General features: G+C 43.5%; 1 protein-coding gene and 1 long non-coding RNA gene across 11 annotated transcripts in view; one reads left to right on the top strand and one right to left on the bottom strand.

Annotated features, from left to right (window-relative positions):
* Nucleotides 1–12,209: 12,209 nt before the first annotated feature.
* On the bottom strand, nucleotides 12,210–14,781 carry LOC129713278 (uncharacterized). The gene is made up of 2 exons (XR_008726206.1): nucleotides 14,683–14,781; nucleotides 12,210–12,514 (listed from the first exon to the last, which is right to left on the bottom strand). It is a non-coding gene; the product is annotated as an uncharacterized LOC129713278 (long non-coding RNA).
* Nucleotides 14,782–14,899: 118 nt separating this feature from the next.
* Nucleotides 14,900–25,888, top strand: part of aak1b (AP2 associated kinase 1b) — a 96,792-nt gene continuing 85,803 nt past the window's right edge. For 2 of the 10 annotated variants that reach the window (XM_055662218.1, XM_055662214.1), the window contains exon 1: nucleotides 14,911–15,772. In XM_055662218.1, the coding sequence (XP_055518193.1) occupies nucleotides 15,607–15,772 (166 nt within the window). In that variant the 5' untranslated portion in view covers nucleotides 14,911–15,606. Of the gene's footprint in view, nucleotides 15,773–25,888 lie in introns of all 10 variants that reach the window. The other 8 variants (XM_055662216.1, XM_055662215.1, XM_055662221.1 and 5 more) reach the window with 6 other exon arrangements.

The following is a 25,888-nucleotide window of genomic DNA, read 5'->3' as shown; positions in this document are numbered from 1 at the left end:
GAGTCCAGTTAGACTATTTTACCCCTCCCCAAAGAAAGTAGATCTGATTATCACTTGCAAAACAGTAGGTTGCAGTAATTATCAAGGGCATTACATTGTTTGTTTTTTAATTTGCAGAATCCCGCCTCCGCACCGCTCGTATCCCGTCCTCTCCCCACTTTCCTGCCAATTATAGGAAACAAAGGTTTTCTGGACTAAATAGATTATTTAGACTAAATAGGACTAGCCATTGTCCGGGTAGAAAATGACCAAAGTCGTGCCTGTCCCCAGATATATTTTGTCCACATGATGTCGGGCGACCCCGAGGTTCTGATTCAAATATTTCGTTTGAAAATTAGACATTTAATTTGAACAATATTTGTTTTTGCAGTGAACCAACATGTGCAAGAACAGGATAGATATGACTGGTATTTTAATGGCAAATCCGAACAAAAAATGTTTAATGATGTTCGAAACCCGCTAGCGCATTTCTTTACCGTTTACCCCCTCGGTACGAAGGTTTATTGAACAAACCTTAAGTTTCAGTGAAACCCTACCTCTGAACTGTGATCCCAGTGTGTGGTGAACGGAGACTGGGAGGCCTGGAATCCGACTGACCATTGCCGGACCTTTGGGATCTGGGCTGGTATCTAAACCTGCAACAAGAGACGGAAAGTAAACACTGATTTACTTATTGTCTGATATGAACGCTGTATCCCTGTTCTTTTTTGTGTTTTTTTTCCAAATCAAGTTTTAATTTATTTTGCTGCTGTAAGCTCAGTGTCAAATCGTGTTAGCTCCCGCCCTTGAGAAGTGCACGGGCGTTAAAAACGATGTAAACGTTCCTCATTTTGCCAAAGCAAATGCACAATTATTTTCAGAGATAAGGATGGCCCGTGTGCGATTGCCCAACACCGTTATCACAGCGCTGTGTTCGTTAATATCGAATTGAGGGGATGAAGTAAACCAATGTTTTAGAGCGAACAAGATGCAGGGCCGACCAATCTAATCGCTTGATAGGTGAAGCGATTGAATATCAGGCCGAATATCAGGCACCGTTGACCTTTTTGCGATTAGCTACGCCATTTACATGCGTCCAAAGCAACCTCTGTCCTTTACAATTAATAACAGACCAGGCATTAGTCGCTCTTTTGAAGGCAGCAGTATTGGTCATTCCAGCTTCAGGAGATGTTGAAAATACACGGGGCAAAGCTACAAAGGGTAGCACAGACATCACAAATGCCTAAAAGGTAGCGAACTCGTCCTAAAAATAAAAACACTACTTAAAAAAATACCATCTCTTCTCTACCATCGTATTCCCAAGTTATTAAACATCCCACTGCACTAAATGTGAACTCGGAGCGCATCGGTGGCCAGCGAAGAATCCATACTCCGTGTCCATTCCCCACCGATGCTGCCTTATTGCAACCTCGGATTCTTCCTTCCAGCCTCCACTATATTTCGCTTCCTAACTCCATTCTAATCAGGAGAAATGCAAGCAGCGAGCTGGTCGTTTGTTTTTTTTTTTTTTTATTGCAAAACACTTGGGTTACTGTGGAGAGGTCGGTGTTGGACTGACTTGGGCGGGTAGTCGTGTCTGGCAGTGAAAAACTTCCTGGTGAATCAGCCACAATTTGAGAACGATTTAAAAAAAAATCCTCATAAATCCTCTGGTTATAATCACAGAACATAGAACAGTACAGGAGAGATGCTGCCTGACCCGCTGAGTTACTCCAGCACTTTGTGTCCTTTCATATAAACCAGCATCTGCAGTTCCTTGTTTCTACATAGAACAGTTCAGCACAGGAGCCGGCCCTTTGGCCCAGAATGCTTGTGTCGAATATGATGCCAAATTAAACTGATCTCAACTTCAACATTAAAAATTAAACATCCTATATTAAACATGACCCATAACGCTCCCATTCCCTTCATATGCATGTGTCTATCTAAACGCCAACCGCCACTTAAAAAACAGCCAGTCGATTTCGCAACAATTGTAAATAAACAGCGCACAATGGCCAAACAAATATACCAAGTCCCTCAACAAAAATGCTCAAAAGCTCGTTTGTTTATCATGAAGATAGACGCAAAATACTGGTTGTAACCCAGAGGGCCAGGCAGCATCTCTGGAGGTTAAGGATGCATGAATGTCGCATGACCCGCTGGTATATTCCATCACCTGCAGTTCCTTTCTACATATTTTATTTTGCGTAATTACATGGAAAAGCGATGGGAGTGGGAAAATATTTACGGAAGGAATTCTGAAGCTCGGAGTCTTGGCAACTGAAAGCAGGCTGCAGAGGTGGGACGATTGAACTGAAGGATCAAGAGGGCACAATTAAATGGTTGGTACATTGGCCGACAGGAATAGGCAACAACACAGAGGGATTTGAAAACAGCGAGGAGAACTTTAAAACCGAGGCATTCTGCAATACGATGGTTTCCGATTTCAGACCGGTACTCGGTTAATCCCTGTAATCTCACTCTTATGTGTTATGAAATATGAAATATGCACGTCCCCAATTTCCCAGACGCGAAATCCCAAACCTCTGCCGCCCGCTTCTAAAAATAATCTGGAGAAAAGGAATGGGTGGCGTTTGGGGTCGAGACCCTTCTTCAGTCGCGACCATTCCTTCGCTCCAGTGTTGGAGAATTACCCCAGCATTCTGTGTCTATCTTCGGAGAAACCAGCATCTGCAGTTCCTTCCCACACTAAAAATAAACCGACGCCCCTCCTTTCGCACGTGGTCCCACACATGAAGATTACATATTTCAGTGTTGCATTACTAAACGACCCCAACTGTTAATTACATGTAATTCGGATTGCATTTCAATGCGATCTCCGGTTGGTGAAAATGAGTTTGCAACCAAGTGGACGCCGTGGTAATATAAAGACGGCACGATGCATTTTCAAGACTTTTCGGCGCCCGGAAAAGTGGTAATGAGCAGAACATTGTCAGTTAGTGTGTCGGGAATCGCAAATATATCCTTTTTGTTTTTGGAACTCACAACCTAGTGGCCTTGTCGATGACCCGTTTGCAATTCAGACAGCCTAGATCCAGACTCTGCGCATGGGCGGTGTTTGGGGTGGATTCAATAATAAGGTGGGATTCATTTGGAATAGGGTCTGATTTGGACCCCACGCCTTGCAGCTCTGCAGTTGACCATTCACCCTTTGGATCCCGCCTAACTGAACACTGGTTCACGGTGGGTTGATACGATACCACACGATACGATAGAACATTATTTATCCCAGGAGGGAAATTGACCTGCCAACAGTCATAAAAACACACAATACACCAAACATGAAATTAAATTGACGCGTGGAAAGGATTGGGGATGGGGTGGGGGAGTCAGTCTATCCCAAGACAGACGAGGGAGGAGTTGTACAGTTTGATAGACACATGGGGAAAGGATCTCCTGTGGCGGTCTGTGCTGCATCTTGGTGGAACTAGTCTGTTGCTGAAGGTGCTCCTCAGGTTGACCAGTGTGTCAACCGTGCAGGCAGCTTCACGGGTCTTTCAATGCACGGGATCAGTCAACGCAACTGAACGGCGAACCACATCAAGAAAATGGCAAGGATTTGGGATTGAATGCAGAGTTTAGTATTCTGAACAAGGGTCCCGACCCGAAACGTCACCCATTCCCTTTCTCCAGAGATGCTTGCTGCCTGCCCCGCTGAGTTACACCAGCATCTTTGGTTTAAACCAGTATCTGTAGTTCCTTCCTACTCATTACCATTGCTGTCTGGTTTCTTTCGCCACTTAGAGAGTAGTTGTGTGGCAGAAAGTTGCCGAGATTGCTATCTTGAATCACGTGTGGACCAGAAGAGGCAGGTACAGCAAACGTAATTCATTAAAGGACTTAAACAAAATAGACACGGTTTTATAACAATCTAGTAGCCGCTTTGTCAATGATACCGTTTATTTTCTGTATTATTTAACAATTTACAATTTACAGATTTACAAGGAAGCTGCCAGGACTTGAGGGCCTGCACGATGGGTCGTAGTAGAGCAGGCTAGGACTTCATTCCTTGGAGTGTAGGAAACTAAGTGGCGATTTTATAGAGGTGTATAGAATCATGACAGCAATAGATAGGGTGAAGGCACAAAGTATTTTACCCAGAGTAGGGGAAACAGGAAACAGAGGACATAGCTTTAAAGTGAGAGGAGAAAGATTTAATGGGAACCTGAGGGGCCTTTTTTTTTCCACTGAGAAGGTATGGAACTATATCGATCTGCCAGAGGAGGTAGTTGAACCAGGTACATATGGACAGGTACGTGGATAGGAAAGATTTAGAGAGATATGGGCCAAACATGGAGAGGTCAGACTAGTGTAGATGGGGCATCTTTAGTCAGCATGGGCAGGTTGGGCTTTGAATGGCTTGTTTCTGTGCTGTATGACTCTAAGTTATATTCCCCAGTCACTATTGTGGGATTTGAATCTTTGGCACTGAATCAGTTATCAGATTTCTGGAGTAACCATGTTCTACTTTCCCTTTAAATACTAGATGGTGTCAAGCTCCTTATTGCCACATCCAATTTTAAACGTACATTTTTACTAAAAAAAAAGTAAAGGAATGCCCACATTATTTTTGCCACATTTTAAAAATAGTATTGCATGTGTAATTGGGGAATATCACACTCTGTGAGCAGAGATAAGTGGGGACAGAAAAGGGATGGGTATAAAAGATTCAACCATTTGTAAACACCTCCAGTCTCTTGCCATTGTGAACTTTTTCTGAATGACTCCAGACTACTTGTCTCAATTACCCAACCCTAAACATAATTCTAAGTATTAGTCACTCATTGAGAAAAGTATCTTCAAGAGTCCTCAATTTGCCTTTTACTAGCTTGTGTCCTCTTGCCCCATTTTTGTACTTTTACTTGAAACAGAGCTCAAGGTTAAGCTCTCCTCTGCCAAATAGCATTTTAAAAGATTATTGCTTTGAAAGCAAATGCCCACATGGTTTCTTAAGATAGACAGACAGCAAACAGCAAGTTCCTTGAAAAGCAAGGAGTAAAACAGAAGCTTGGTTTTGTTCTCCAGCTATTATATTGTATGCTTCAGGCTCTTACATGTGCCATTGTGATGCTTTAAGTCAAGGTGCTGAATGACATAATGCCCTTCACGCAGTGAATTATATCCTTTATGCTCAAACCAAATCTTGGCTTCAGTTGAAAAAAAGTGTTGCCAATGGAAAACAGAGTAATTGCCAATAGTAAATACATTTCATGGGTACCACAGGGAAATCTTCATTTTTCCACATAGATTTGAAACAAAGTGCTTTTCAACTGCATTTCATAACAAATCACCGTTCACAGTTCAAGTTCAAAATAAACACTGGCAAAAAAGAAGGAAAACAGACTTTTAAATTATTCGCCTGTAAAACATAAACCATCGCAGATAACCTTTCTTGCGGATGTCCAACGGAAGTAATGTTCGTCTGTCACTCTGATGATATATTTGTTTGGTTGCAGAGTTTTAAAATAATGCTACGTTTTATAGCTCAATTCAATGGTTCAGTTTAACGATAGTAACCGGGATCAGGGTAAAATGATGTAAATCAGAAATTAACAGGTGATTTTTTTTACAAATAATGGAATCAGTTCTGAAAAAAATATATATATCATTTAGATAAGCCCAATTGAAATTGCCAGAAATAAAATTACTTTCAAAAATGACTATGTACTTCCAGCAAGTAGGACTACTTTATTGGACATTTTTGTTGGCGTGGGCATGTTAGGCTGAAGGGCTTGTTTTTGTGCTGTCTGACTGTATGACTAACTTAGTGCTATAGTGTAGCACGGAAAGTGAGATGCAGAGCATGCTTTTTATAATTACTGTTGCAGGCATGGACTGGGACTCACTTGTTTACATGGTACATTACTTTTACTTAATGCAAATTAAAACAATTACACTTATTAATAAAAAAAAGAAATGAAAAGATCAAAAGATTACCACTATTATTGTACACAAATTGCATTACAGTCCACCCTTGTTATTGCGGATCTGTTTATAACGGATTTCAGTTATAGCTGACAAAATCATTTGTAGCTAAGGCATCCATTCCTATTGGAAACAAAAGACTGAGTTTGGAAGGTGGACACAAAATGCTGGAGTAACTCAGCGGGGAGGCAGCATCTGTGGAGAGAAGGAATGGGCGACGTTTCGGGTCAAGACCCTTCTTCAGGCTGATGTCAGGGGAGGGGGAGGGACAAAGATAGAATGTAGGCGGAGACAGTAAGACTGGTGGGAGAACTGGGAAGGGAAAGGGGAAGGGGATGGAGAGAGAAAGCAAGGACTATCTGAAGTTTGAGAAGTCAATGTTCATACAGCTGGGTTCTCCCCCCCCCATGGTCCATTATAACGAGGGTTATCTGTATTTCCTCATAACGTGGTAAACTGCATGTCGCCGTCTGAAGCTTTGTGCTGCATGCATGCAAACTTTTGCAAGGTTGTTTTTAAAAGTGCAGTCCCTATGTGGGTTACTGCTGCGTCCTAAAGTTGTTGGACTTGCATGTTTGTGGCACGATTGCGAGGTAGTTTTCAAGCACATTCAACCTACGCTAAATCCAAGTCATCTATGTTTGTGGCTTTATGAAGAAATCACAATTGGAATGTGACACTCAATAATCTGAAGAATTCCGTGGAATAGGAGTGTGCGGGGCACATGTTTATATATGGTACTCTTGACATCAGTAACTCAAGAATAATTGTAAAGTTAGCCTAAAATACTATCATTAGTTCAGGCCTTAAGTGAGTCTACAAATTTCTCACGAATTGGATATATTTTGTGTTGAGTTATTTGGTGTTGTCCTAGAAATTCATAAATATCTATAACGTTTACCTTTTCTTCCTTTGGATTGGATGGTTCCAGTTATCAGATCTAGATACATTAAGGAGCCAGCCCAGACAACCCTGCAATCTCTATCACTTGGATTGTGGTGATTTAGTCAAAAGGAGACAATCTGATACATTGACAAGCGAAAGGCAACAAAGTATAACGAGCTGAATCATCTTAGATTTGAGATACAGCTTGGAAACAGACAAACTGGTCCACTGAGTTCAAGCTGACCATCAATCACCCATTCACAAATAGGTGGAGTAACTCCGCAGGACAGGCGGCATCTCTGGAGAGAAGGGGTGGGTGATGTTTCTGGTCGTGACCTTTCTTCAGACTTTTTGTGTCTATCTTCGGTTTAAACCAGCATCTGCAGTTCTTTCCGACACAATCACTTATTCGTACTATTTCTACGTTATTCCACTTTTCCATCCACTCCCTACACGTTTGAGGCAACACACAGCAGCCAATCAATCTACAAACCTGCACATCCCTAGGATGTGGGAGGAACCGGAGAAAACACGGCCGTCACAGGGAAAACGTGCAAACTCCACACAGACAAAACGAGAGTTTGGGTTATTTACTCTTGGAAAAAACACGCTTTTCTGAGCTCCTTCAAGGCTTCAAGGTTTACCACGTAGAGGACCTTTTTCAAAGGAGTCACAAAAATCACCTATTCACTGGTTACCACCTACTTCTTTCCCTCACATTATCAATCCGAATATCTATTAGAGAGATACTGAAGGGACATTCTTCAGAGACTTTAGAGATACAGCGTGGAAATGGGCCCTTCGGCCCACCGAGTCCGGGATCACCACATATATTAGCACTATCCTACACACTATTTACACAAGCCAATGAACCTACAAACCTGTACGTCTTTGGAGTGGGGATAGAAACTGGAGTACCTGGAGAAAAACTCCATTCAGACATCATCTGCAGTCATGATTACAACTGGGTCTCTGGTGCTATAAGGCATCAACTCTACCGCTGCACTACTGTGCCGCTCCACTACTTGGCACAGTTGCAGAGTTGTTGCCTTACAGTACCAGAGACCCAGGTTTGATCCTGACTATGGGTGCTGTCTGTACAGTGTTTGTACATTCACCCCGTGATAACATGGGCTTTCTCCGGATTGTCTACGAGAAATGAAACAGCACCATCCAGAGTCCACCATGCTTAACATCTATGAATAGACTCTTGGACAACACCGTGATTGATGGGACTTAAAGTGGGGACAAGGGTTTAAAAGTTACCAAGACAGAATTGGCAGTGCCATTATTAAGTGGTTATGTTGAATCCAGAAGGATACAGCTGACAAACTAGGTTTGCAGAAGATGGTTAGAAATTGATATCTAACCATCTTCAAGAGTGGAAAAAGGTCAGATTGGGTGATGTAATGCAATTGGAAATAGACAGGCTTAGCGATGGTACTGCTGTAGGTTCTAAACATGAGCTCTGGATCAAATATGACACTAAGTTGGAGAATCGTCTGATTCAGTATTGGAGTCCATAGCTGTGGAACAACATAGCGACAAAGGATAATGATTTCTATTTTCCTAATATTTAGATGTAGAAAAATTCTGTTCAGTTAGTGCTGGATGTGAGATAGACAGTCTAATGATTTACAGACAATGGGAGAGCTCATATGTTGGGAGTCATCAATGTACTCTTCGATAATCTTATTTTCATTGTGTGACTACAATTATGGATATGTAGCTCCAAGCCTCATTATCATTTTACCTAAACATTGAGAATGAAATTAGCCTTACTGTGGTTGTAAAGTTTCAAATAGCTCCCACTGCAAACACCGCAGAATCACCAACACCAAGGGCTTGCAGTCTCGAGTGAGGCTAGTCGGGAGCTCCAACGTCGTGGAAGACTCGACCAGCCCCGATGCAAGGTTCGATCGCCCGGCGCGGGGGAGCTGACATCCCCCCCGATGCGGGAGAGGATCGCCTCCACGCAGAGGGCCCGAACGCCGCAGGTTACGGGAGTCAAGATCGTCCCGTCAACAGGGGCTCGAGGCCCACGACCGAGGAAGAACTAGAGGAAGGACTTGAACTTTATTTCGCCTTCCATCACAGTGAGGAATGTGTAGGAGTCACTGTGGTGGATGTTCATGTTAAAATGTGTTTTTGAGTGATCTGTTACTTTTAATTGTATGACTGACCTGGCCATTGAAATTCCTCGTATGTTGCAAAACATACTTGGCAAATAAAGTGTGATTCTGATTCTGATGTTCAATGACGTATTCAATCATACGAGGGAATTGGAGGAGCACTTCAGTAAACAAGGTTATTGGTGGAGTTCACAATTAAATTGGGGAATTGAGAGAGCACACTAGTTAATGGGGGAATTGGTGAGCTAAATTGTACACACTTCACTCTACCTATTGTATTTAAGTTTGGCTTGATTGTATCTATGTGTAATATTATCTGCTTTGAATGGATAACATGCAAAACAAAGCTTTTCACTGCACCTTAGTGCACTTGTCAAAATAAATCTAACCCCAAGGTGGAATTTATTCCTGTGTTGATGGAAACCTAAATTAAGAACATAAGGGAAGCTACATTGATTGGATGCAATAAAAGACAGAAGAAGATTCATGTGGAATGTAAACGCATACAGGTCAGTTGGGCTGAACAATGTGCTTTCATGCAACAGATTTTGACACAATCTGGGGGTTAGATTTATTTAGAAAGTACGAGCAAAATGCTTGTAATGAGAGCCCCCTACTGGCAAAACTGCTCAACAACAATAATCCTCTGATGAAAGCTATATAGGTAAGACTTCAAATGACATTGTAATCTAAACTGAAAGGTTACGCCAATAGGTAGATGGTATTACTCTCCTGCCGCAAGTCACTTGTGCACATTTAGAATACCTCATGATGAGAACATACTCCACAACTAAAGTTGTTCCAAAATAAAACCAGCGGTCTTGATGAGATATTGCTAGAAAGAGCAGCACAGACATGACACTCAATAGTACGAGCATTCCTCCTGTTATTGTGGATTATGTCAAATGGCATGGCATGCAAAATTACATGACAAAGCTTCTGCAGGTCCAGAACCTTTCCTGGAAGATGATGAATTTACCAGTTAAAACATCCCAGTACTCGGGAGATATTACACTTAAAGACTGATATATTGTGGAGCCCTTTGTGAAGCTATGTAGATAAGATAAAGAAAAATGACTGAGATACAGAGACTTTGCAGATTAGACGGCTGCAGTCTCGTTACAAGGTCTGGCTACTGTTTATCACAGTAGACAGAGTCAAAGCTGCCATTTTGGCAAAATTATGTCTGAATGGTTTGTTTCTTCAGTTACATTGAAACATAGAAACTATTTGCTTGAACCACTGTGCATTTCAACTTGTGTAAGAAGGAACTGCAGATGCTGGTTTATACTGAAGATAGACACAAAATGCTGGAGTAACTCAGCTGGTCAGGCAGCATCTCTGGAGAAAAGGAATTGGTGATGTTTCGGGTGGGAACCGTTCTTCGAATGAAGAGGTTTTCCGGCCTGAAACGTCACCTACACCTCCTCCAAAGATGCACTTCAACTTAACCTAATAGACCTTTAACATGCCATTTATACAAAGCATGCAACCTCATGTAAAATGTGGCTTCAGTAATAACACAGGATTTCCTGGAGTAATTATGCATTGCTTTCAAATTAAAAAAAACCCTAAATAAATAAATGTTACTTTGTATTTCAATTATGATTCTCAGATGCAAGGAACTATTTTTGTAATGTGCATCAAGAATGGTTACTTCCAATAAATTGAGTTTGCTAAACATATTTTGGTGGGGTATGATGAAATGTATCTGGGCCAAGGATAGACATTAAATCCCATTGGAGACACTGGTTTATAGCCATTAAATAATGTCGAAAATGCTAGCCTGATGCTTTGATCAGGTGTATCCCTTACTGGAATTTCAACTATTTAGTTCCCATATACAGATACAGGAAGAACATTTCATTCAGCACAGAAAACAGAAATGACCTATAATTTAATGCACATATGTGCACAAATTGATCCGACAATTCCCTTTAAACATAGTTATCAACAGTCATAATGCCAGCAAACCGAGCTTTCACTGACACTGTTTGCCTTTCATTTGTGCTGGAATGGAAGGCGCAAACATTGAACATCAGAGGTGGCATGATTATTTTATTTGGAAGTGTGCCCGCTGGAAAAGATGAGGCTCGCACCATGCACAAAGTCACATGTGATATTTACACTGCACCCCTCTGCACTCCTTGACACTATACACAAGCTTTCTGGAAGGCTTTCCAATGGATCAAGCATTTCCTTAATGCACATCCAAGTAGCATTCACCATCTACTCCCCTCACAAATGTCCTTATCTGCAGACAGTGTCAACCTCTGGAAATCAGGCTACTATCACTGTCCTGGCCAAATGCATTGGCAGAATCTGGGATGATTTTTACACTGTGCAAAATGTCATTCGCTGAGATGATCAGCCAAAAGTGTTAAATCAAGCAATGGCGAGGTTTATGCATTGCTCTTTTCCTCTTCTTTCACCACCACCTCATCAAGTTGATCTTCCTGATGATCAGAAAGGCTGACAAAGGGAGAAATATTTGCATCAAACATAACTTGTAAGCAAAAGAAAATGTGGACCAATGGAAGGTGGATTAGATACGAGAATATCATCATTCTCAAATGTTAGGGGCGGCACAGCAGTAGAGTTGCTGCCTTACAGCACCAGAGACCCAGGTTTGATCCTTACTACAGGTGCTGTCTATACAGCGTCTGTACATTCTCAATGCGACTGCATGGGTATTCTCTGGGTGCTCCAGTTTCCTACCACACTCCAAAGACGCATAGGTTTGTACGGCTTTGGAAAAATTGTAAATTGTCCCTTGTGTGTAGGAGGATAGTGTTAGCGCTGGTCAGCACGGACTCAAGGGGCCGAAGGGCCTGTTTCCATTCTGTGTCTCTAAAGTCCAAAAGTATAAAGTTTCTGCCTGGCTGCTGATTGTGAAGTTGTCTTTTCTGCACTATCCAATGGCAACACATAATGCCCAGTTTGGGTTTCACCAACTCTCAGCTCCAGAGCACACCACAACCATGGTACAAACATGGCTAAAACAGCTACATTCCAGTAGGGAGGTGAGGGTGACAGCCCTGTTTTCGCTCTGTTCATGTTATTTCAAATGGGAACTTACATGAGGTGCATAAAATGATGTGCCAATTAGACCGGTAAACAGAAATAATCTTCTTCCCTTTGCTGAGAGTACAATACTGAGACTCATAAATTCATTATTTGGTATGAGGATGAGAGAGATAAAGACTTATTTCATTGAATGAGCAGTTGTGATATTAAGCATGAAGGGGGTGGAAGTCAGAAACATTCACATGTAAAAAGTACCTTTATAAACATAAACTGCTAAAAGGACCAAGGTTAGAAGCATTCACTTATTAGTCCACTTTTGGCCAGTTGGGGCAAGATCCAAATGGTTTTCTTCAATGCTGCAACATGTCTCTGGTTTTGTGAGTTCTGTGCAATCCTTGTGGAGCTGTACATCATTGGTTTTAAGGAGTGAGGCATATCCCAAGAAGCTGATAAATAAATTATATGCATGCAATTGCATTCTTTCATTCAGCGTGTATACAGACATGGAGGAAGATTTAATTAAAAATACACATGTCGAAAATCTGAAATAAAAACAAAAAAGATTGGAAACAGCAGGTTAGGCTGCCTCTATGGACAGAGAAAGATAGTTAACATCTCAGGTCTGATACCCTTTGTTAGAGGAACAATATTCTAGTTGCATTTCATTTAATTTTCTCTTGCTTTCGTTTTCACCTCAGTATTCTTTAGGCTTCCACATCCAAAAGGGAAGTCAATGTGGTCTTTTCCCAATTCACTGAGACTATTTTTGTGACTGTATCAACTTACACATCAGTCCTACAGGGGCCAACCGCCGTCAATAATTTCATTCCCATCTTCAAGGCAACAGCGAGGCCCACAAATTAAAATAAGAATGATCAAATCGTATAAACAGCTCATATTTTTCATTCATTGCAAACGTTTCCCTTTTAGTATTTTTAATGTCTTCACTGAACACGTTGGCATTTTTGGATTTACAACTCCTGATCGTTTTTAAAATAAGCTATTTCTGGTCGGTGTTCTTGGGATCTGGAAGAACCAAAAATATGATTCAAAGTGGTAAATCATATAGTCTATGGAAGACAGTTGAGTGAGTAATGAGATTGTGGGAGTGAAGGGGAGGGTAGGTGAAAAGGAGAAGCAGGTTTATAACCAAGAATATTTCAACAAGGCCACATACAAACCAAATTGGGATGTGCCAAACAAGACAATTGGGAGTATGCACAAAATGCTGGAGTAACTCGGTGGGACAGGCAGCATCTCTGGAGAGAAGGAATGGGTGATGTTTTGGATCGAGACCTTTCTTCAGACTGATCAGCCGGAGTATGCACTATTGTTCTTATTGAGCTACCTCCTGAAATATGTTCTTCAATCTTAGTCAACCAGTTTTTGCTGCTTTGATTTCTTCAGTGAAGCATCAATTATTGCATGCATATTTATGTTCAGATATGCAACAATTTACTGGGCACAAATCATCCTCATTCTAAATTCTTCCAGAAAAATATTGTGGGCGGACATTCAGTCTCAACAATATTACTCTGTTCTTAAAATACTCTTTCGGAAGTGTAATTTTGCAGTTGAATTTCCATAAAAGTCTAGAGCTCAAATGAACTGAAAGAAACTGAGTCAGTTTCTGGGAAGATAACAGAATGAAAGGTTGTATGGAGATATGTGGGCTGTCAGGTGGCTATTAATACATGTCATTTTTATTACCATTGAATACTTTAGCCAGACCAACAGTCTTATCAACCACAGATAGACACAATAAGCTGGAGTAACTCAGACAGTGTCACTGGAGAAAAGGAATAGGTGACGTTGCGGGTTGTGACACTTCTTCAGTCTTATCAATCACCTTTTAAGATGTTTCTTAAAATGGATCTTTGCAGTTAAGTTGTTGTCATCTGTAATTGCATCATCTTTGGTTACTTTGAACATAAATTGGTAGCTGAGAAGCTTCTTTTGCTACCCCAGCCAAAAATGAATGGGCACACACTCACAAATAAGGGGTAAAACATTTAGAATTGAGATGAGACTCAATCCTTATCCATTCATATCACTTGTCTCACTGTCCCCGGACTGTCAGTCTGAAGCAGGTCTCGACCCGAAACGTCACCCATTCCTTCTCTCCAGAGGTGCCGCTGAGTCACGCCAGCATTTTGTGTCTGCCTTGGGTGTAAACCAGCATCTGCAGTGCCTTCCTGCACATATCTGCACATAACAACCAAACAAATTATAAACACAATCATAAAATAATATGTGTGTTATGATTGTGTTTATAATTTGTTTGGTTGTTTTGTTGTTCCGCGAGCATTGCCACTTTCATTTCACTGCACATCTCGTATGTGTATGTGACAAATAAACTTGACTTGACTTGACAATTGGTGTGTAATGCACTAAAAGTATAATGTTTGCTCACACCAGTCTGTAGTAACAAGACTACACCACCCGGCACCGCTCTTGTCCCTCTGAAGCAAATGCATTCACAGAGGCCACTTGGTCCATGTGTTGGAAAGCAACTGCAGATGACACCGAATATAGACACAAAACGCTGGGGTAACTCAGCGGGTCAGGCAACATCTCTGGGGAGAAGGAATGGGGTCCATACTATGATGTCAACATCAAACTTCAGACATTTGAATCCTGATCACGACAAAAAATATACTTGTAAACCATTGATTAAAAAAACACATTGGATGTGAAGAAAACTCCAGACCTTGTTATGAAGAGAAGATGCTCGGCTCAACCTAGGCCGACAAGGCCCGCTGGGGCATGTAGTCCATGGGGCGTTCCTCCCATGCGCATGCGCCATGCGCATGCGCATGCCGCACAGACCTCTGGGATTTGTAGTCCATGGGGCGTTCAGACCTCTGGGATTTGTAGTCCATGGGGCGTTCCTCCCATGCGCATGCGCATGCCGCACAGACCTCTGGGATTTGTAGTCCATGGGGCGTTCCTCCCATGGCGCATGCCGCACAGACCTCTGGGATTTGTAGTCCATGGGGCGTTCCTCCCATGGCGCATGCCGCACAGACCTCTGGGATTTGTAGTCCATGGGGCGTTCCTCCCATGGCGCATGCCGCACAGACCTCTGGGATTTGTAGTCCCCCCAGTGACAGGCGACGTTGGTTTCCCAGATAACGCGTAGAACGGAAACTACAACACCCAAGATGCACCGGTCCATGGGGTTTGACAACACTTGGCAAAGTAGACCAATCACACTTGTAAGATATTATAAATCGTCTCAAAGCAAGAAAGAAGATGACATTTGCGAGAGATTATGGCATTTGGCTGCATTGAAAAACAAGAATAGCAGGGATAATTGGAGGTTGGAAGGCGGGTGACTTCCGGTACGCTGCGTATCCGGGTCGCGGCGCGCCGATGTCCCGCTCTTTGGGTCCCGTCGGCGCTGCTGTTATTTATTTAATGTCGGGATTAACGGCGCGCAGCCCGGCCTGGTCCGCAGCTCAGCCCCGGAGCGCCGTCGCTTCTCTCCCCGCCGCGGCTGGGCCCGGCTAGGCGGCGATCGGGGAGGGTCGGTGTGTGTGTATCTGAAGAAAAAAAAAATCCGTCGGTCGATAATAATCATCATCGTTATCGAGAGTGAGAGAGAGAGAGAGAGTGAGAGAGGCGGTTGGGGATGAAGAAATTCTTCGACTCGCGGCGGGAGGCGGCGGGCTCGGGTGGCGGCGGCGGCGGCAGCAGCGGCGGCGGCGGCTCCGGCTCCTGCCCCGGCAGCGGCTTCATCGGCCGCGTCTTCTGCGTGGGCCGGCAGCATGTCACGGTGGAGGAGGTGGTGGCTGAAGGTGAGGAGAGGGAAGGAGAGAGGAGGGCCGGCATTATCATCGGTGCGGCGCCCATCGTATCTCCATGGTCATTCGCCTCCCCACAAACCAATCTCGCTGACAGATCGTCCCCTCTCCTTACCCCTAACCTCAACCTCACTGAACCCCCTCCTTCTCCAACCTCACTCACAAATCAATGTCTTTCCTCATTCCCTATATCATTGGCATCATCCCCTCTCCTTACCCCTAACCTCATCATCACAACGATTATGCCCTCCTTCTCCAACCTCAATGTCTTTCCTCATTCCCTATATCATTGGCATCGTCCCCTCTCTTTACCCCTCACCTCAACCTCACTGAACGATTATGCCCTCCTTCTCCAACCTCACTCACAGATCAATGTCTTTCCTCATCCCCTATATCATTGGCATCATCCCCTCTCTTTACCCCTAACCTCAACCTCACTGAACGATTATGCCCTCCTTCTCCAACCTCACTCACAGATCAATGCCTTTCCTCATCCCCTATATCATTGGCATCATCCCCTCCCTTTACCCCTAACCTCATCATCACTGAACGATTATGCCCTTCTTCTCCAACCTCACTCACAGATCAATGTCTTTCCTCATCCCCAATATCATTGGCATCATCCCCTCTCTTTACCCCTAACCTCAACCTCACTGAACGATTATGCCCTCCTTCTCCAACCTCACTCACAGATCAATGTCTTTCCTCATCCCCAATATCATTGGCATCATCCCCTCTCTTTACCCCTAACCTCAACCTCACTGAACGATTATGCCCTCCTTCTCCAACCTCACTCACAAATCAATGTCTTTCCTCATTCCCTATATCATTGGCATCAACCCCTCTCCCTACCCCTAACCTCATCATCACTGAACGATTATGCCCCCTTCTCCAACCTCACTCACAGATCAATGCCTTTCCTCATCCCCTATATCATTGGCATCATCCCCTCTCTTTACCCCTAACCTCAACCTCACTGAACGATTATGCCCTCCTTCTCCAACCTCACTCACAGATCAATGCCTTTCCTCATCCCCTATATCATTGGCATCGTCCCCCCTCTTTACCCCTCACCTCAACCTCACTGAACCCCTCCTTCTCCAACCTCACTCGCAGATCAATCCCTTTCCTCATTCCCAATATCACTGCCATTGTCATCCCCTCTCCTTATCCCTAATCTTACTGAAAGATCATGCCCTCTCCTTCCAATCTCACTCGGAGATCAATCCCTCCCCTCATCTCCAATATCAATAACGTGTCAACCCCTCTGCTCATCCCCAATATCACTGACATATCGTTCTCTAGAAGGAACTGCAGATGCTGGAAGATCGAAGGTACACAAAAATGCTGGAGAAACTCAGCGGGTGCAGCAGCATCTATGGCTCAAAGGAAATAGGCGGCGTTTCGGGCCAAAACCCTTCTTCGGACATATCAGACTGACATATCATCGCCTCTCACTGACAGATCATGGCCTCGCTCTCCAACCTCACTCACAGATCGACCCTTCTCTTGCCCCCTAATATCACTGGCAGACTATCCCCTCTCCTCATCGTCAATATCACTGACAGATCAGCCCCTCACCTGCCTCCAGTGTCATAGACAAACCATCCTCTCTCCTCATCCAATATCGCATTTCCTTTCCCCATCGCCAATATCATCCCCTATCCTCAAACTAACATCACTGGCGTATTATCCCCCTCCCTCCCCAACGTCACTCACAGATCATTCCCTGTCCTTGTCCCAATCTCACTCGATGCCAATGATATAAGGGATGATCTGTCAGTGACTCAGTCACTCCCAAGATCATCCCCCATCATCACTGACTGACCACCCACCCCCTCCCTCCCCAACATCACTAACATACCATTCTCTCACCCCCCCCATAACATCACTCACAGATCATTCACTCCTCTCACCCCTGACCTCTGACAAATCGTTCCTCTTTCTCCCAATATAATTGATTCATTATCCTCCTCTCTTTTTCTCCAATGCCATCTATCCGTTGCTCCAACATTTCCCTCCACATGGTGCAGTCAGCAGCCCCCAGTAGAGCCAGTGAACAACCCCAACATGTCTCTCCCACTGCTAGACACGAGGTGCTGGAGTAACTCAGCGACTCAGGCAGCATCTTTCGGGGGAAAACGGATAGGTGACTTTTTGAGTTGGGACGAAGGTTGACACAAAATGCTGGAGTAACTCAACGGGACAGGCAGCATCTCTGGAGAAGATGCATGGGTAACATTTTGAGTTGGGACCCTTCTTCATCCTGACTCCCTGATCTTTCCCATTTTCCACGAGCCCCTATCCCCAGCCTCCACACTGTTGGAAGGCCCCTATAATCCCTACCTCCACCTCCACTTTCCCCACATTCCCTGTACAGCTTGGCCAGACATCCTAGGTTTCGTAAACTCATCAGTTGAACTACCCATCCCTGCCAAGCCCACGCATCAGCATCACTTCTCTATCCTCCCCTAAACCATGCACTAACATCTATGTCTTGGCTAACCCTTACCACTCCCGCCCAATGACCCTAGTGCAAATGCATGGGTGGACATTGCCTTCCTGCCCACTAAAGAACTCAATAATGCACTGATGCCCCTCAGGCACACCAGCACTGCACACCATGTTACAGTGGCCCTCGGCAACACTCAGGACCGTATTCATAGAAACATAAATTAACAATGATGACAGCATGCCAGCAGAGTGTGGTCATGATGTGGCTGATTACTCCAAACCTAGACTAGTGATTTAGAATACCAGCTAAAACACCCCAGATCCTGTGGTGGGATTTGAGATACCGGATCTGGGCCTCACACCCCGTTTGGCATTTAGAATTAGTAATGGCCAAGCAAGCCACTCATTTGATGACACACGGGATTAGACATAGCATGCTGACTTTGCATGGTTACATTGAATCTTGTGAATGAGTTTTAAAACAAAAATTAACTCTGGCAATCGCAGCAATACAGTTGGTGAACCCTACAACACCCCTGCTTCCGGAGACACAATGAACTGCAGATGCTGGAATCTTGAGCAAAACTCAAAGTGCTGGAGGAGTTCAGCATGTCAGGCAGCATCTGTGGAGGAAATGGGCCAGCGGCATTTCGGTTCGGGACCCATCTTCAGAATTATCTGAAGAAGGGTCCTGACTTGAAATCTTACCTGTTCATTTTGTTCCACAGATGACAGCTTAGTTCCTCCAGCACTTTGTTTCCTGGCTCTGTCTTGTTGCAATCGATCCTCCTATTTTACTGATCCACCTGCCCTTGGTCTATTATCGAGTGTCAGCCAACTAAGTAATACTAATCTAACCAGAACTCTAATACTTTAGCAGTCAACAGACCCGGTTTTGAATCTGCAGCGTTCATTAACATTTCCGATGCACCTGCAATAATCACATGAGTGTTACTGTGATGTGCTATGTTTATTTCTGGTGTCCAATTATAAATGCAGTAGAATTATTTTAACCCGTAGGATGTACTTTTATGCTGATTGCCTTTCAGCAGTTTCAATAATTTTCTGGCTCATTGGAATATTCTGAATTATATTACTGAAAAGATTTGACTTTTTCTGAAATTTGCTTCTGTTATTTATCTATAGGTTTGCAGCGTTGTCCTTATTATTAATAGATCTTTGGAAATTAAATTGCAAATATATGATATTCCTGATAGACCTGGGGCAAACGAGGGTAATCTTATTGGCCGATTTACAGCAATTCCAGCCATAAAACTGATAAATCTGCAGGCCATGTTGCAGTACTAATGAAATTTCAGCATCCTTTGACATAGTATAGATGGAAATTTTAGAATTATTGTGTTATATTGTTCGGTTTAAATTGCTGATGAAAATTCACTTTTTTTAATCTTTGCGATCTGTAAAAAAAACCGGTGGCATTTATTAAAGTATGCATCTATTACTGTCGGCAGACCTGCATCGAGTATACGGCTGCAGCTTGACCCATGTTACATTTATCCTGTACAGAATGTAAGAAATAGAATCAGGAGTAGGCGCTCAAAAAGATCGTGGCTGATCTTTTGCCTTGGTTCTCTGTCTTATCCCCTAATTCCTTCAATATACCCAAATCTATCAATCACTATTTTGAATGCAGTCAATGACTGAAACTTCATAGCCCTCTTGGGTGGAGAATTCTAAAGACTCATCACTCTCTGAGTGAAGAAATGTCTCAGCATTTCAGTCCTGAATAGCCTACCCCGTATTTTGAGACATTGTCCCATAATTCTAGACTCTTAACCAGGGACACATCATCCCAGCAATTATCTCATGTATTCTGTCTGTTTTTTAAAGGCCATGTCTCACTCTTTCCTGGTCCAGAGATTAGAATTTTATCCTACGCCATTTATGCTCATATATAAAACCAGTCCTGTCAAAGGTTGGGCGGCTACTGAATTGCCTACTGTCTTTGAGAGTCATAGAGTCATCCAGTGTGGGATGAGCCCCTTTGGCCCATCTACACTAGTTCCATCTGCCGAAGGGCCTATGTTTGGCCCATATCCCTCTAAACCTATCCTATCCATGTGCTTGTCCAAATGTTTTTAAAACATTGTGATAGTACATGCCTCAACTACCTCCTCTGGCAGTTCCACACACCGACCCCCCCCCTTTATGTTAAAAACAAGTTTCCTCTTTGACAGTCTCTGGCTTAAGGTTGGCTTGATCCAGTTCCATTTCTGAAGAGTGGAAGATGACTTTAATTCCTTAAATGTGGGATTGTATTATAATGTCAGCTATCACATTAGCCAACCCGGGTCATGGTCCGGCTCTGTTGCAGATAGACTTGACACATAGACTTGGCATTGACACATTCTGACCACGCACAGTCACACCGGCTCGCCCACACTCAATTTGGCTGTCCTCCCTCCCATCCCTTCTCTTATCTCCCTATTTTTGTTTCCATTACCCTAACTGGTACATTCATGGTCCGCCCTCTCAACTCCCTACCCCCGTCGCAGATCTTCATTCTCAGTTCTCCTGCTTTCCCTGCATGTTCCCGCTGCCATCTACTCTCTTTCACACGTTGAGGTCGCCCACTGATCGCTGCTGCTCGCCCTATTTCAGAGCCTGATTGCTGATACCGACGCCCTCGGGATCTACAGGTGCTTACCCAGGGCATCCCAATATTGGCAGATAGTGGTCTCTGTGTGCTTGGCAGGTAGATTCATGGGTCATGACACACAGCATCCCAGGCACCAAAGGATCTCGCTGCACCGCCATCATCACCCCGATACGATTACCGCCCTGATTTTAAACTCTGCAACCTCTGCATTTTGTGCTCTTCTTGTGAATGGAAGGGAGCGGAGAGGAAGTAGTGGGTGGACAAGAACATGGACAGGGTAGGTTTAGAGGGATATGAGCCAAAACAAGGCAGGTGGGACTAGTGTAGATGGGGCATGTTGGTCAGTTGGGTAAGTTGGGCCGAAGGGCATGTTTCCACGCTGTATGACTCCACAGGAGCACCAGTTAAGGGAAGGGAACAAAGTGCGGATGTGAGGAAAGGCAGTCAAGGAAAAAGGCATGGCCCTCTTGTTTCTCCTTGACAGAATTATACTACAAGCAAGCAGCAATGTGGCAACCACTAGATCCCATCTTTCACTAATATTGAAGGATAGAAATTGGGAAGAGCATTCCTGCTCTTTGAAATAGTCCATGGGATATTTGACATCTCTCCAAGAGAGCAGTCAATGCCTTAAGTTAACATCTCATGTTAAAATTTTATCAGCACTTGTCATGATGGGTCAGATTGACTATTTATCCCTGGTGATATCTTTAACCTCGGACCTTGAGATTTGACTGAGATCCATCCTGGCAAGACTGACACTTTCCTTCAACCATGCAAAACATTGCGCAGTCTGTAGAAGGAGCTGCTTCTTTGCCTCCCTTCAATGTTCCCAAACTAGTTCTGTGCCCCCCCCCCCCTCCTGTCCCTAGCACAGGGAGGTGGTGGGGATTGATAAACCTCTGTCTGCCAACGTCCAAACAACGTTAAAAACATGATTTGTAGCTATTACAAAATGTCCCTCCGTGAAGCCCTACTTTAGATTCCTGGACCAGTTTGTGATATATGATTGTGCAGGAAGGAGCTGCAGGTGCAGGTTTGCACCGAAGATAGACATAAAATGCTGGAGTAACTCAGCGGGACGGGCAGCATATCTGCAAAGAGTGAAGGGGTGACGTTTCTTGTCGAGACCCTTCTTCAGACTGTGAAGGGTCTCGACCCAAAACGTCACCCATTCTTTCTCTCCAGAGATGCTGCCTATCCCGCTGAGTTACTCCAACATGTGGGTCTATATATTCTGTGATATATGATTGATCAGTGAACAGATTAGCTGAAGCTCATGCTTTTGTGTGAGGGCTGGAGCAGAAAGTGAGGCCCTGTTTCCAATAGCAAGTTGCCCATCAGGGTGATCCGTCTTGTGTCTTAGAGGTGGTGAATAGGTAGGAATATCCCTGGAGCAACGTTTTATCAGAACCTACAATTCTTATCCAGAAAATGCAGTCCATGTTTCTGATTGAAGTCAACAGCAGACCATAATTTTTGGAATTGTAGGTGCAGTTATAGATTTCTCATCATTGATTGTGGAGTATTTTTCTTAGAGCCATTTTGAATGTAGAAGTGATTGTGAGTATTGAACGTGAACTATTATGTTTATCGCTTCAATAAAAAGAACAGGATTTTTATTTCACGCAGTTATCTTTTGGATGACAGTGTCATTGAAAGAGTCAGTCTCTACCAGATAGTTTACATTGGTTTTCTGACATCAGGTTTACAGCGTGCAATAGATCGGCCAGTAACCCTTGTCTGGTCAGTGAATTTGGTCCTGGGTCTCCATTTACTTAATAGGTTTGGATGCATGCGAGTGGATTTGATTTCTGAAGAACTCTTCAAGATTGTTCTGACATTCAATCTTTTATTAAGTCATGAGATTGATCAGTGCTTTTAATCGAAATTCTTCTAGCAGTTTACGATTATGACGAGAATGGAGAGGAATTAGATTGTATGTGATCAAAATCAGTCGCATATTTGCACAGGATATAATAACGTTCTGAGAGAACATTGAAAGCCTTAAAAGATTGTCTTTGGGGGGTCAGTTGAAAAGTCAAGATAAATATCATGGAGGATGAATAGTATACTCTCAGCATGATGTTGTATACCATTCTTTTGTGTTATATTGGGGATAGAACGCAGCTTAAATCAACTGTGGAACGCAAGACTCGAGGAAATCTGTGAGTGCTCAAAGTCTGAGATCAAAACTTTCTCTTAGAGCAATTGAAAACCAAGATTCAAGATATGGGTCAAGTTCAAGCAGTTGGGACTAGTGCAGATGGGACATGTTGGTCGGTGTGGGCAGGTTGGGTCAATGGGTCTGTGTCCAAGCTGTATAACTCTATGACTCTGTGACCAAGGTTCAAGCCTTCAGAGCAAATGACTGGCACACATTCCAAGGACTGTTTGCTAAGCATGTGTCAGTATCAGTCTTATTCAGAGGCAGCACATTTTTTAGAAAACATAGCAAGACCCAAAGGTAAAGAGTCTCACCCACACGGATGGTATTTAAGTGTGCTAGACTTCCTTGCTGGCATTATGGAGGAGTTGTGCTACCTTCTCTAGCCTACAGACTGAGATTAGGCCTTTGGCACTTAATCTAGGCTTAAGCATTGCAAGAACACGTGTCCCATTCAAAAAAACTAAACCATGTCTGTACTCAATCCTTTAAGGGCCTAATTTGCGAGTTTAGAAGAGTTTGCGCTCGACTCAAACTCACAGCATGGTCGACATGTGGTCCTAGGAGGTCTATGTAACCCTCCCTCATGCTCGAGAGAAGTTCCCACATACTCGAGACCTCAGCTAGGTCGAGGCGTTTTTTTCAGCATGCTGAAAATTGTCCGCGAGTAAAAATTGGTTGGCTTGGAATTCGATTTTTTTTACTCGTAGGTTTAGTCGAAGTAGGTCGTAGTAGGTTGGCATGTTATTCTTAGGTAATCGAAGGCAATCGTAGGTAATCGTAGGTAATCGAAGGTAATCGAAGGTAGTCGAATGTAACCGAAAGTAGTCGTAGATAGTGTTAGTATAGTCGAAGGTGGTCGTCTTCACTCTCCAATATTCGGTGTCCAATTTTCCCGAAGCTAGTTTTCAACATAGTCGAAGGAGATCGAAGGAGGTTCTCTACATAGTCGAAGGAGGTCGTAGAAGGTGTTCTACTTCAGCGATACAACAAGACCATGACACTTTTTTAAACTCTTCTAAACTCGCAAATTAGGTCTCCGCAGTGGGATAGGCCCTTGAGGTTATACTATTTGAGGAGCGGCAGGGAATCAGAAACAGTTTTAGTTTAATTCATCTCACTGCTGTCTGCAAGTTGACAAATCAGTCTTTTCTTTCAGTTAGCATCAATATAAAGGGCTTAACAGTGTTGTAATTTTCACCGAGGCATGTTGGGAGTCGTGAAGCTTTGAAAGGTGCTACATAAGTGAAACATGGTAGATGTGACATGAAATATGGTTCATTAATTTGCCTTAAAACTTGCTTGCCATTTAGCTGCCATTACATAGCTATGAAGGAATAGATAATCACAATTGAATATGAAGTCATACCAGACTTTCTACCATCCAGTCGAGAACCATTACACGTTGTTCACTTCTGTTATTTTCTTACCTGAAATACGAACATTTTAGGGTATAGAAACAAGGAACTGTAGATACTGTTTACAAATTAAAGACACAAACTGCTGGAGTAACTCGGGTTTCAGGCAGCACCTGGAGAACATGGATGGGTGCTGTTTCAGACTGATTCAGCATTTTAGGATAGTTATTATGTAACTTCACTCTCTCCACCACACAATAAAAACACTGAAAGGCAAGGCAATGGCCTCATTTGAGCCACTGCTTTACATAGGCCAAATCCCAAGCTTCACTGTTATTATACAGCTAAGTATGTCAATAAAGAGTGCTGCATTTTGTCCTTTTGGAAAGAAAAACTGCTGTCTCAGCAATTAATATGTGAATAGGACTTGTCAGCAGTCTGATTCTTGCTACTCGCGTGGATGGAACAAAGCCCGGTATGACAAAATTCTCAATTAGAGTCATAGTCATACAGTGTGGAAACAGGCCCTTTGGCCCAACTTACCCACATCGACTAACATATCCCATCTACACGAGTCCCACCTGCATGAGTTTCGCCCATATGTGGATGATCCACCATGATCACATTGGTACACAAAAATCCTGGAGAAAATGAGCGGGTGCAGCAGCATCTATGGAGTGAAGGAAATAGGCAACGTTTCGGCCCGAAACGTTGTCTATTTCCTTCGCTCCATAGATGCTGCTGCTGCACCCGCTGAGTTTCTCCACCATTTTTGTGTACCTTCGATTTACCAGCATCTGCAGTTCCTTCTCAAACAAAAATCCATGATCACATCGAAGGGCTGAATGGCCCACTCCTGCACCTATTGTCTATTGTCTTTCCCTCTAAACCTATTCTATCCAAGTACCTGTCCAAATGGTTCTTAAAAGTTGCAACCTCAACTACCTCGTATAGAGTTCTGTCTTGGTGATGTGACTGTCAATGTTCTTCAGCCAACAGCACTGTTAACAGATTGAGATACGAGGTACTGCAGTTGCTGGTTTACCAAAAAAAGTCACAAAGTTCTGGAGTAACTTAGCGGGTCAGGAAGCACCTCTGGAAGTAACTCAGCGGGTCAGAAAGCACCGCTGGAAGTAGCTCATTTGGTCAGGCAGCATCCCTGAAGAACATGGATAGGTGGCGTTTCAGTTTGCAATCCTTCTTCGACTAATTGTGGAGAGAGGTGGGGAAGAAAAAACTGGAAGAGGAGTAGGACAAATCCTGGCAAGTGGATAAAGGTGAGGGGGTTTTGATAGGCAGATGGTTGGACAAAGATCAGAGATGAAAAGACACAAAAAGATTCATGGTGTAGAGAGCATGCTGACCGGTTGCATCGTGGCTTGGTTCGGCAATTTGAGCGCCCTGGAGAGGAAAAGACTACAAAAAGTAGTAATCACTGCCCAGTCCATCATCGGCTCTGACCTTCCTTCCATCGAGGGGATTTATCGTAGTCGCTGCCTCAAAAAGGCTGG

This window comes from Leucoraja erinacea, chromosome 35 (assembly GCF_028641065.1).
Source record: "Leucoraja erinacea ecotype New England chromosome 35, Leri_hhj_1, whole genome shotgun sequence".
Lineage (NCBI taxonomy): Eukaryota > Metazoa > Chordata > Chondrichthyes > Rajiformes > Rajidae > Leucoraja > Leucoraja erinaceus.
The sequence above is the reverse complement of the archived record's forward strand: the minus strand, read 5'-3'. Positions and strand labels throughout refer to the sequence as shown.